The sequence below is a fragment of the Hibiscus syriacus genome, unplaced genomic scaffold, assembly GCF_006381635.1.
Source record: "Hibiscus syriacus cultivar Baekdansim isolate YM2019G1 unplaced genomic scaffold, ASM638163v2 tig00117056_pilon, whole genome shotgun sequence".
NCBI lineage: Eukaryota > Viridiplantae > Streptophyta > Magnoliopsida > Malvales > Malvaceae > Hibiscus > Hibiscus syriacus.
The window spans coordinates 2567686-2580317 of NW_024063539.1; the positions used below are offsets into that span (position 1 = coordinate 2567686).

Sequence of the window (12632 nt, forward strand, 5' to 3'; positions counted from 1 at the left end):
TACACGGCAGTGGTCTGCTTTCTGGGGTTACTTTTGGGAGTAGAATCAACGAGGCTGCATTTGAGAAAGATTTTCCCTCACTTGGAACTGAAGAGAGGCAGGGTGCCAGAGATAGCTAGAGTTTCCTCTCCTGGTTTTAGCTCTGCTTCTCAGAGTTTGCCTGTTGGTAATTTAGCTTTGATGGGGCGGAGATGTGCCCTGGCAGTGGCACAGGCTCCTTGCCTGTTCTAACTTCTACCTCAGGTTCTGGGTCTCCAGTCTCTCAGCTGGTCTTAATATGGCTGAAGCACTAGCACAAGCTCCTTCACGAACCCGTACTTCTCCCCAGGTAACAAGCTCATTCACTTAGTTCTTATTACGCACATAACTTGTATCTGCAATCTATCTACAGACATTTTTATTCATACAGTTATCTGTCAAGATTCAAAGATGCGAGGAACTGGCTATTAAGCAATCAAGGCAACTAATACCAGTAACATCTTCAATGCCTAAGGGTTTGGTAAGCCTGTTGCATTAGCTTTCAGCAGTATTGTATTTTAGTGCGTTAAATTGTAGTTTTAATAATAATAAACAAGTTTTTTCCCCCTCCCTCTCCCATATATCTTTTGTAGGTCATATTTGTAGTTTAGAGGTTGTATGCTGAATGTAATGCCTGTCTATCCGTGTTTTAAGTATTACATATTACTTGAAAGCTTTATGTCTTTTTACTGGATGGTATTCTTTTTCCAGTCAAATTGTTGAAAGGGAAACATAACTAAGATTTGGTCAAAAAAAAACATATGTGTGTTCTTGTAGTTTATCATGCTAATTTAGATTGACTTGATGACGATAATATAGTTATTTGGTTGGAGCCTTGGAGGTGCATTATGCTCACCATTTTTGTCATTTTTGATTTGCTATACATATCTCATGTTCTGTTTCTTTTTTATTTTCATCCGTTAGAAGATATACTGCTCTTTCTTTGAAGTTTTTACTTATCTGGGGAGCTTGAGTGTCAGTCATCTCATATGAGTCAGGTGCCTCTATAGGATTCTAGATTAAGTCTTAAGAAAATGTAAATTTATGTTCTTTATTTGATGTCGATGCCTGTAGGAATCTAGGTATAAAGCTATATCTTCTTTCTTGTTCTTTAGATCTCCGGCAACTTTTAAACACAAATATAACTCACTTGTAATCTCTTAGTTCTACTTAATTCTCTATAAAGGTTCAGGTTTTTCCCATTTAACTCTAAATTGCAGCCTCCGAAATTGGTCTTGCTTTCCTATCCCCTCCTAAATCAAAATCTTTTGCACTCATTTATAAAAATATCCTTCAACTCTTTTGGGCTACAGGTTAATGTTATTTTTGTAGTTTGAACTTAGAACTTTGGCAACTACCTTGGCCTTTTTCTTAACCTTTTTTATTGATTCCTATGATGTGTAAGGAGAACTGAGTTGGTCTATGTTTTTGTCCCAGGTTCTGAATTCAGTGGATAAATCAAAAGCCAAACCAGCCGTCAAAACAAGTGACATGAGTATAACTATAAAGAGTGGAAAACAACAATACAGTAATCAATCTTTCCACAGTGGACGTGTAAAGTCTGATACGGCAAAGACAACTGGAAAGCTTTTGGTTCTCAAACCAGGATGGGAGAATGGGGCCTCATCCCTTTCTCAAAAAGATGTTGCTAGTCCAACGAAAAATGCCAACAGAAAAGTTGCCACTAGCCAACACGCTGTTGCTGCTGTTACATCTGCTTCTGCTAGAAACTCAAACCCCCCAAAGTTTTCTGCTGGGGAACGCAAGGCAGCTACCATGAATCCAATATCTGGGTTCACTGTGGAAAAGAGACCTTCCTTGGCTCAAACCCAGAGCCGAAATGATTTTTTTAATCTCCTGAAGAAGAAGACCTCAATAAACACTTCAGCTGGTCTCTCAGATTCAGATCCTCATATTTCATCTTCCACCATACTGAAATCTGAAGTCTCAAATGAGGCAGCCAGTGCATCAGCACCTGCTCATGGTAATGAGAATTGTACTGCAGCAACTAACAACAATGGCACATGTCAAGATGCTAAAGGATTTTCTGATGATGGTGAAAAGGATATGATCTCCTTTGCTATGGTTTATCCAGATGAAGAAGAGGCTGCATTTCTTCGTTCTCTTGGCTGGGAAGAAAACTCTGGTGAGGATGAAGGCCTTACAGAAGAGGAGATCAATGCTTTTTGTAAGGAGGTAAGATATATCTTTTCTTTCTTTCTTTTTTGCTGTACTTTCCCTTAACAAATGTAACAAATTTAATCAATGAATTTTCACCGAAGTCAACTTGATTCTTAGTGTCTCTAATGAAACTTGAATTTCAGCACACAATGATATGGAGGTGATCAACTAATCATGCTCCATCTATTGGATGGTAAATGGAATGGGATATGTTATTTTATTTACAGACATTGAACACTTAAGAAGATTTGGTACATTTATAATACCTTTATCTGCAAGCTGATTCCATGGCTAATCATCATCTTTCTCATCGTTCAAACCCTACCCCCTACCCCAATTATCTTTCTCATTGTTTGAAAGCAGTGCATTTTACAAAAAAAGATGCAAATTAACAACTCTAAAGAGAATTTTGCTATACTATTCGCTAATTTTATATATTTTCTTGTTTTTATTTTGCAGTACATGAAGCTCAGGCCGTCTCTGAAACAGTGTAGCAGCATTCTCCCAAAGCTGGCTCAATCTTTTGCAACTAATCTAGATGGGCCTTCTTCTGAATCAAGCTCGACTAGGTCCGGGAGCTTGACTTTCTTTATCCCTACATAATAAATCCAAAGAATTTCCAGATTTGATGGCTGATCTTTTGGATTTTTCCCCTTTTTCTCCTCACTTGGATATTTCCTTCTGATGAAATAGCTGCCGAGTGGGGAATGCAAAAAAAAAAAAGGGGGTGGGTTGGTGTTTTCTTCCTTTCAAGAGGGTTCAATTTTACAAGATAGAGATTATTGGTGTTTTTGATCAATTTTACATATAAGAAAAGAAAAATAAAATTAAAGTTGCATTTTTCGTTCAGCAGTACACACATGTGTATTTTTCATGGTTATCCTTTCATTTTTTTTCGCCCATGTTTTCCATACGAGAGCAAGTAGTTATCCGTGATAAAAATAAAATAAAGGAAACGCTAGTGGGGATCCATTCTAAAAGCTTCAAGACCCGCACTTCCTTCAGGAACTTGTGCTGTGCGATGTCTAAAAAACGGTTAAAAAATAAAATGATCTGTTAAACAAGTGATCAGTTAAAATTTAGATCGGTTATGTTATATCATTTAATCAGGAATATCATCAAGTACAATAATATATTAGGTAGCGTTTATATAATGTAATAGGTAGCGTTTATATTGACCTTTTTTCTAACTAAACAGGTAAATTTAAACCGGTAACATTGCAAATTTACCTATTACATTATAGTTATCGGCTTTGATGTTTTTGGGATTGATACAAATTTAAATGTATCGACACTTTATGTGTGCACCTCGTTGTGCTTTCATTTTGGGAAAAAAGTATCAACACATATTTAAAGAGTGTCGATACATAATGTAAACCTATTTGTTAATTAACCAGTATATTTTTACCTGTTACATTGTAAATTTACTTGTTTCTGGGTTTTTGTTCTTTGAGAAATTGATAACATGGTGGATTTTTCAATGTTATTCTTTTGTTACTGCAAAGTTTTTGTTCTTTTCTTACTGGGTTTTGCTTAAAATATCTAACTTTTTATATTAAAAAATAAAAATTCTGAAATAAAAATGACCACACAAGCACACTCTTTTACTACCGGTTTTGTCATTTCGAGACCGAGTTTATCATATTTTTACATTTTATATTGTTATGGATCGATACATTTTTATAAAGTATCGACACTTTATTGACACTATAACTTCTTTTCTTTTAAATTTCAAAAGTGTCGATACTTATAATAAAGTACCGACACTTTCAACATATCCGGTAGCTCTTTACCGGTTTTGTCATTTCGAGACCGGTTTTGTCATATTTTTACATGTTATATTGTTATGGATCGATACATTTTATAAAGTATCGACACTTTATTAGCGCTATAACTTCTTCTCTTTTAAATTCCAAAAGTGTCGATATTTATAATAAAGTATCGACACTATCAACATATCCGGTAGCGCTTTACCTGTTTTGTCATTTATAGACCGGTTTTGTTATTTTTTACATGTTATATTGTTATCGATCTATATATTTTTATAAAGTATCGACACAAACCGACAAGCTAAGTTTGCCGGTTACCAAATTTTTTAATATTTCTTCATGATTTCCACCTATTACATTATTATTACTCGATATTTTCGATAACGCTAAACTGAATTTATCAAATATCTTTTAATGTATTCAATAACGCTGTATATTAGTCCGCCTTTCATGAGACAATCCTCACTTTCTTTGCAAAGATATATATTTTAAATTCAACTATCATGCCAGTGCCACTGCGCCAGTCATTTTCCAAACCGATGCAGTGCCTAGTTCTCTCTCGGGAACATATGTCCTTAAAAAAATCATTGGAAAGGTGAATTGAGAATTAGGTAGTCCTTTTTTCAAGTTAGTTATAAATCTAGGGTTTAATCTAATTGATTATCATTATGACATTACCCAAATTTAGATTTGAATCTCAATATAAACTTTTATCTTTTAAATCTAATGAGATTGATCTTGTTTGTAAAAAGAAAAAAAATCAATTTATATATTTATAGATTTCTTCAATTTAATTGTTTTAAATCTTTTAATTATATTATTTGAAAAACAAAAGATTAAAATTGAACAAATTAAAATACAAGAGTTAAATCAACACTTGATAATTTATAGATAATACAGAGATTAATAATGACAGAATTTGACTAAAAAACATATAAACTTCAAAACTGTGCACAAGGAATTGTACAACACTAAAATGTGGATAAAACATTTAGGGCTTATATAATAACATAGGCATGGGTACATTACACAAACTGCCAAACTTTATATAACATATTAGTTATTTTATTTTAACATGAATCATATGAGCAGAGTCTAGATTCAAAATTTTCTTTGTTATTGTAACTTACTAATACTAAAACGTCATAATTGTATTTTGAATCTCTGAATGGCAAATCAGATCGTGAAGAGGTTGGTATAAGCAATTCAAAACAAAAAAAATGGTTTCTGTTAAAAGGGGGCATTCATAAGAACTGACAAAGGAAAAACATAACAATAAATGGCATTTGTCAAGCTATGTTTCGTGGTTGAAATCATAAATTTCAAAAGAGCAGGATGAATCTTAGTCTTCCCAGACAAGATGGTTACTATAGGGTACAATATTTAATACGGAGAAAAATCCTTTCTAATTCCACCATCGAATAATTAAAACGACACATGATACCTGCTTATAAGGTTGAAGACACTTGTGGATCCAAGCTACAATGCCGATCGGTTATTCTGAGTGAGAAGTCCAATATATAAGTCCGCTGCAGTAGAAGATTCAGTAACAAAATAAATAGAGATGGTGGCAGAATAGCAACGCTACACGTTTAATAAATGACAATGAAATTAGAGAACATCTTAGGTATGGCATTTCGTGTATCGTTCTCATAAAGGCACATAACCATAAGATGGGTATTCATCTTTAATATGAAACAATTATACAAAGCTAGCCTTAAACACATGGATGACGGTCATAATTATAAATATGTAATAACATTCACCTGATTAACACGAACACACACTGTAAGACACCTGCAGTACCAGTCCAGACTGAAGGACCAGATTTCACTACCGAGTCTTGTATCAACAGGCCCACTGAAGCAGACAGAGAGACAAAGGAGACAACGTAAGCAAGGAAAAGCCATAGCTTCAACCTGTTGCAATGAAAGATTATCATGCATTAGCCAAAACAAGCAACGAAAAGAGTGTTGAGTTGTCACTCTAGTAAAAAGAAGGTAGATCTAAACCGTGCAATGAACAGATGCAATGATGGTCAACGCATTCAACTTCCAAAAGTATAAGTTTCCCATTTAAACAATCTAAATATCAGCAATTGACGAAATTATCTGCAACCATGCAAAAGAAAGAACAACACACTAGCAAGAAGACAAGAAAAAAAGGAAATTTAAATTTTAAACACCATTACTAATTCCCTACAGCTTTAATGCATATAAAGCCAAATCCTAGTCACAACTGACTACGAAATTGCCTGCAACTGGAGCACATGAACAGATCAGCTTAACTAATTATCAATAAACACAACGATGAGCTATGCACATCATACTTAATGCATGTTGAAGTGATTAAACAAGATGGTTGTTAAGTTTTCATTCTGAGAAATAACAGAGCTTACAATTATGGAACCTACGTGAAATAAGAGGAAGCTTCAAATGGATTAAGAGCATTTTTGGTGTCTTATAATCAAGTTCAGCAGTGGCTCATTGACATGATCTCGGACCCAACCTGCTAACAGTTAAAATAAAATTCCAACACTGTTCCAACATGTTTTCACTCCATCTGTTTTCTTATATTTCAATCAGGCTAACAATTCAAAAAAAAAATCCAACACTTACGTGTGATACTTTTTGGGTTTCGCATAAAAATTCTGTTTCTAAACTGCATGAAGCGTACAAGGCACATGATTTACCACAATCACCTTCCCGTAGAGCCTAAAGGTTGACTTTAGCGACAACAAATGCACAGAAAAGGTGGATGAGAAATACCTTCTTTTCATCAATGTTCTACACAAGTATAATCCTCAAAACTTTCTTTGGTTTCAAAAACTCTGTTCATCATTGCATGCATGAGTACGCTTTATAATTTGATCTTAAGGAACAGTTCCATATTAATTAGTTCTACATGAAGATTAAGACCCTTATTATGCGTCCAAACTTGAACCTAAAATGTAGGCACTTTACCTGCCATAAATCTAATTTTGAATAGAATTTCAGGAACTGAGTCTGCAAATGCACCACTCGTACAGAATTAAAGAAATTGAAATATCAAGTGTTTAATGTTAAATTTGATGATGCCAAATGGAATAAATTATGAGATACAAGATTGTAGACCTTGGATTTCAAAGTAATCATTACATCAATAAACCTTCTCTGTAGACATCGTAAAATTGTCAATGACATTTTTATTCAATCTGCTAAAATGTAAGAAAGCATCTCAATTTCACAGTTCACGGCACCATCACCCAGTAACAGATAGGTGATTTCTTAACTTTCAAATCATATGCAAAACGATAAAAAATTTAGCGAAAATTAGTTAAAGTAAGCATAATCAAACTCCAACAGTTGGTGAAAGGCAAATTCGATCCAAAAAGGAAAATCACATGAAAAAGAATAACGGTGAGAAATTGAGGGAGATAAGAACAGAATTAGCTCACCTCCACTCGCCGTCGTCATATGGAGAGTAATCAATATCATCTTTTCTAACACAATTGAACATCAAAGCCGCAATAGATGCAAATATTCCTATTAAAAAAACATGTAAACATCGAAAAATATACAATTAAAACGAAACAGGAAGAGAGAGATTAAGGTGTACCAGGCAAATAATGAACGAAAGATACAGTGACGGAGCTGCAAACGACGGCGTCGACCCAGAACCACCAGCCAGCTCCGAATACGGCGCCCGCGACACCGGGGCCGAATATCGCCCACAGCTCGCCTAAATCCATTCGATATTTTTTGGTAATCAATTAACCAATTGTGCAGAATAAAATAACGAATCGAAAATTTTCATCAAGTATAGGCTATTGTGAACTGTTTATTTACCCCGCGCTCTCTCTTTCGCTCTACCTCTTTACTACCTTCCTTCCTCTCGGATGCGTACATTGCTGTACTTTGCCTTTCCTTCTCTTTCTTTCCCTCTTTTTTTAGGCTTAAGTGTACCATTACTTTCAATAATTATATTATTCGTACGAATTATTTGTATTTAGTTACTTCTAAAATATTTTTTTATATTTTATTTTTTAGAGTTTAAATCTTATTTTATTTATCACAAATTATTAATACCGTTAAAAAAATCAAAGGTAAACTATATATATTGAGTCGTCAATTATTTTAATGATTTTATTTTGGTCACCTAAATATTTTGTTTTCTTAAAATCATCATTAAATTTAAGTTTTTGTCACTTTTTGATCACCTAATTCGATTCAATTTATTTTTTAATTTGTTTTTATAAGAAATTATTTATATCACATATTTTTACTCAATATATAAATTTAATTTATAATAATAAATAATATTAAAACATAAATAATAAATAGCATATTAAATTATTTCGTTTTCAACTCTATATTAAGATGTTTTAACATGTAATGTGATATAAACTAAAATGTTTTTATAGTTAGTTGTTATTATATAATCTAAATGTGGTGTTAATAAAACTAAAAAAATCTATTTATTATCTGTCCATCGAATCTAAGGATTTCTAAGCCATAAAATGTAATTCAGTTAAACTAAAAATCGATCGATGATATCACATTGATTGGTTAAAATATAATCTATCTATAAAATACACAAAAATCAAAATTCATAACCTTAATTAAAGACTCAATGAAAAAATTACAAACATATTGATCATAAATAAAACCAACCACAATTGAGTGGATACTTAAACGAGTTATCCAACTTATGATTATTTGTATTGATATTATAAGAGCAATACCAATAATTCTAGACAATACTGATATCCAGTTGATATATCGTGTCTTTAATTATGTTGATTAGTGTTGATGCCTGTATTTAAATTTCGATGTTGCTTGGACATTATCAATATCAAATTGATGACCATTAGAAATAAATATAGGTATACGAATCAAGTTAACTTAGTGGTTAAAGAAATGATTTTTATTTTTAAAGATCTTAGGTTCGAGTACTACAAATGTATTTAAAATTTCATTATTAAATAGTTAAAAATATTTAAAGCATATGATATTATGTAATCACCCTATTAATAAAAAAATGTATAATAGCTTTAAGGTGTAATCACCATAAACTATAAGGGTGAGTTTGGTTCACAGAATGTAAGATTACCAGCGGAAATAAGATTACTGGGAATGTTGCATTTTTTTGTGTTTGGTTCGTTTAGCAGAAATGTAAGATTATAGTGTTAGGTTAAAGGAATAAAAGATTATTGGAATGCATATTTTACCAAATTGTCCTTATTATATATTTGTTTTTTAACAAGTTGAATTTTACTATAATTAATTTATATATTTCATTTAAAAAATTTAAATGCATAAAATTTATATATATATTTTTTAACAAAATTGAAAAGATAAATAAATTTAATGAAAGGATAAAATTTTATTTTAACCCATAAATTTCATATAAAATTCTAATTTTGAATTTTTTTTGTAAATCTAAAATAGTTTAAGGATAAATTTACAACTTAACTTTTGTAGAATTTTTTTTATTCAACGACATAAAAATGATATTTTTGAAGAAAAAAAATTAAGGGTATTTTAGTCTAAAACACCCGAAATATAACAATACCTAAGGGAATGAGAAATCATATTCCTGGTAATATACCCCAAAATATCACTGTTAGGAATAACTTATTACCGGGGATGAGAATGTTTGCGAACTAAACGGAGGAATCACATTCCATTCTTCCAATAATGTGAGATACTCCGAACCAAACGCCTAGTTATATTACTGCTATGCTGTAGTTTTTTTTCATAGTCGGCGGTTATACTGTTACTTTGTGTTAGGGGAAGTGGAAATGGCTTTTCTGACCACTTCCCTACCATTTATTTATTTTATTATTTTCCCGTTAATTATAGTTTGATTTTCCTAATTTTTAGTTGTATTTTCTCTTATTTATAATAATGTATTTTGTTGGTTCTTTATCCGGTAAAATTATCATGATTATCGATGTTTTTGAACTCTCGGTGTAGTTTTCTTCCATTAGCATTCTTTTTAGTCTTTTTCTTGGTGTGTGGTTCTACGAAATTTATTGGTTGCTTACTTTTCAGATGTGTTGTTTCTTCATTTGTTTGTATGTGACATTCCAATTGTTATCAAATATTTGTGTCGGAGGAGACTACAATTAAAAGTAGGACTGCAGTTAAAAGGGGTACTGATTTTTCATCCATATGTTATGGATATTCTCTAAGTTTTCCTTCTCTATGTTATGTGCTCGGGAATGTCGAAGTGCTTTATCTTTGTATGTCGTTGCCTAAACTCTTCAAACTCTTTCTCATCAGACTATTATTGGCCGCTCATTGTTATATTTTATTTATGATAGTTATCAATGTGTTTGTCTCGTATGTATATGACAAGACGTTGTTGATGCTAGTTTATTCGACTAATAAATATATTATAGTTGTATTTTTTTTTTAAAAAAGAACTTAGCACTTTAGTTCTAAATTTATTTATTTTTTAAAATTGAACGGAATAAAAGTATAAAACACATGCACTTTTTTATTCATTAAATATTAAGGAAAACATTAAAGGCGAATACAAGAATCGACATATATATTTTAGGAGACACATTGTCTGGTAAACCATTTTAAATTTAAATTTAAATTTAAATTAGTAGGCTAAATTACACCCTAAAAAAGAAAGATCTAGTATGAGCCCAAACAACCTATACTGGAGATAGTTGCATCTTATCCGTTTAGGCCAATAGAGATGAGCCACGTGGTGAAACGTGCACATGCACAAATATACACGTATACATGTTATCCGAACCTAAGTTAAAAACAAAATAAAATGTAAATATCCTCCTAAAACGGACGTTTTTCCCGAAAAATCATCTTTTTAATTTAATATTATCGATTAAGCACCGGTCATATTATATTTTTTGATCTAACACCCTTTACAGTAAGGCGCCTCCCTACAGCGCGTTATACGTTGATTTGGCGCCACGCGGGGTAAGGCGCGCCCCTACGACGCTCCTTATGCTGATATGGATACACGTGTGTATGACGCGGGGCAGGGGCCGCGCTATTCAATTATCTCAATTATCAAACATGCATAATGCAAGACGCGATACAAGGACCGCGCCTTGCATTATTTTCCCAAACTTCTCGGCTTTAAGACATCCTCTCTCGGCTATAAATAGTTGTCTCCCGTAAACTCTCTCACCAACAATCATTTGAATCGGTAAATAACATCCGACAATCATCTTATATTTGATTCAGAAGTTTGCTCGATCTTTCGTTATAAGTTAATTTTGTTATAATATTTATTTTATAGTTATATATGATTATTTGAAAAAATATTATACTAATTGTTTTCAATTAATTCTTGTGTTTGTAGAATTAGAAAGCGGGAGCATACGTCAAAATATTTTTACGGTACAAGTAATAATATAAAATTATATTATTTAAATTATTTACGTTTATGTGTAAAAATTTATTATGTTATATTTTTGGTCATATATTATTTATTTAATCAGGTTTGTTTCAGTTGTTTTTTTGCAGATATAATATTGTTGCACTTTTAAACTCTAAGAAAGACGTGACTTTCAGCTATTGTTTATTATGATGGAGAAATTCGAGAAGATGAAACCAACGTTGTTTTCGTATCAAATGAGCGTGTTAAAATATCATTCAAGAGAAACATAACTCTTGAGGAGCTCATAACGAAGATTTCGAGAAAGGTTCAAGTTGGAAGTAGTAGAAGAATGTCGTCGTTGCAGTACAGATTTCCAACATCATTGTTGCCATTAATTTATACAACGTTCAAACTATCAAACAATGATGATGTTGAAATGATGGCTGATTCTCAAAGTAATTATTCAGACGATGATATTGAGATGTGTGTAAAGTTTGTTCAAGTGCGTACTGTTCGGGGTCAGCCATTAAGATCACACTATGGGCTGGCTGAACAAGTTGACAGTCCGACTATAGTAATGTGTAATGATTTTAATGCCATAATGGGAAACCACATCATGGTGCCGATATATCAACTTCAATGGGGAGACATTCATCCGCAACTCCTTACGATATGTACCGAGATGGGTCCACAAACAATCTGTATGGCAACATCGCGTCCAGTTCGAGGGGAAGGCATTCATCTGCAAATTTCTTTGACCTTAATATGGAGATGCCATCGACGCAACAATCTGTGCAGTTTCTATTTGACACGATGGCTTCAAGCTCCAAGGGGAGGCATTCGACTACGAGATTTTTCGATCTCAATCCAGATATGCCTCCTAGTTCAAGGGGAAGACGTGCCAGTAGTAGGTTATTCGACCTAAATGTGGAGAGCATGGAGAAACCATCATCTCCACCAGAAGAACCGTTTCGTGAGCCTGGTGCGGATGGTGTTGAGACTGGACTATTCATTCACCCAGAATCACCACAATTCAACTCCGATGGTGATGATGATGTAGATGAAGTTCCAGCAAATGTGGCACAAACTGACCCTCCATCACACATGTATGAAGCTGATTATGAAGCAATGTACGGGCCAGAATTTGCGAATATGCCTCATCTCGGTGACTATGGATATTACTCATCAATAAATAATGGTGAGTTATCTTTAGGCATGAAGTTTTCAATCAAGAAATAAGCGATGATGGCTATCAAAAATTACAATATCCGTAATTCTGTTCAGTCCAAAGTCGACCGCTCCACGACCGAAAAATATGTATGC

At 33.0% G+C, this 12632-nt stretch overlaps 2 protein-coding genes across 3 annotated transcripts; one reads left to right on the top strand and one right to left on the bottom strand.

Moving 5' to 3' along the window:
* Positions 1-204: 204 nt before the first annotated feature.
* Positions 205-3021, top strand: LOC120198403. Of its 2 annotated transcripts, XM_039199752.1 has the most exons (4): positions 205-328; positions 410-499; positions 1456-2214; positions 2659-3021. In XM_039199752.1, exons 1-4 carry the CDS (start codon positions 278-280, stop codon positions 2800-2802), a joined length of 1044 nt encoding a protein of 347 aa, XP_039055683.1. In that variant the 5' UTR covers positions 205-277; the 3' UTR covers positions 2803-3021. The 2 variants fall into 2 exon arrangements, with proteins under 2 accessions (XP_039055683.1, XP_039055684.1); XM_039199753.1 differs by lacking the exon at positions 410-499.
* Positions 3022-5238: 2217 nt separating this feature from the next.
* LOC120198404 (transmembrane protein 50A-like) lies at positions 5239-7729 on the bottom strand. Its single transcript, XM_039199754.1, has 5 exons — positions 7566-7729; positions 7405-7492; positions 5735-5887; positions 5432-5497; positions 5239-5401 (listed from the first exon to the last, which is right to left on the bottom strand). The coding sequence occupies exons 1-4, from the start codon at positions 7696-7698 to the stop codon at positions 5464-5466; spliced, it is 408 nt and encodes a 135-aa protein (XP_039055685.1). The 5' UTR covers positions 7699-7729; the 3' UTR covers positions 5239-5401; positions 5432-5463.
* Positions 7730-12632: the final 4903 nt, after the last annotated feature.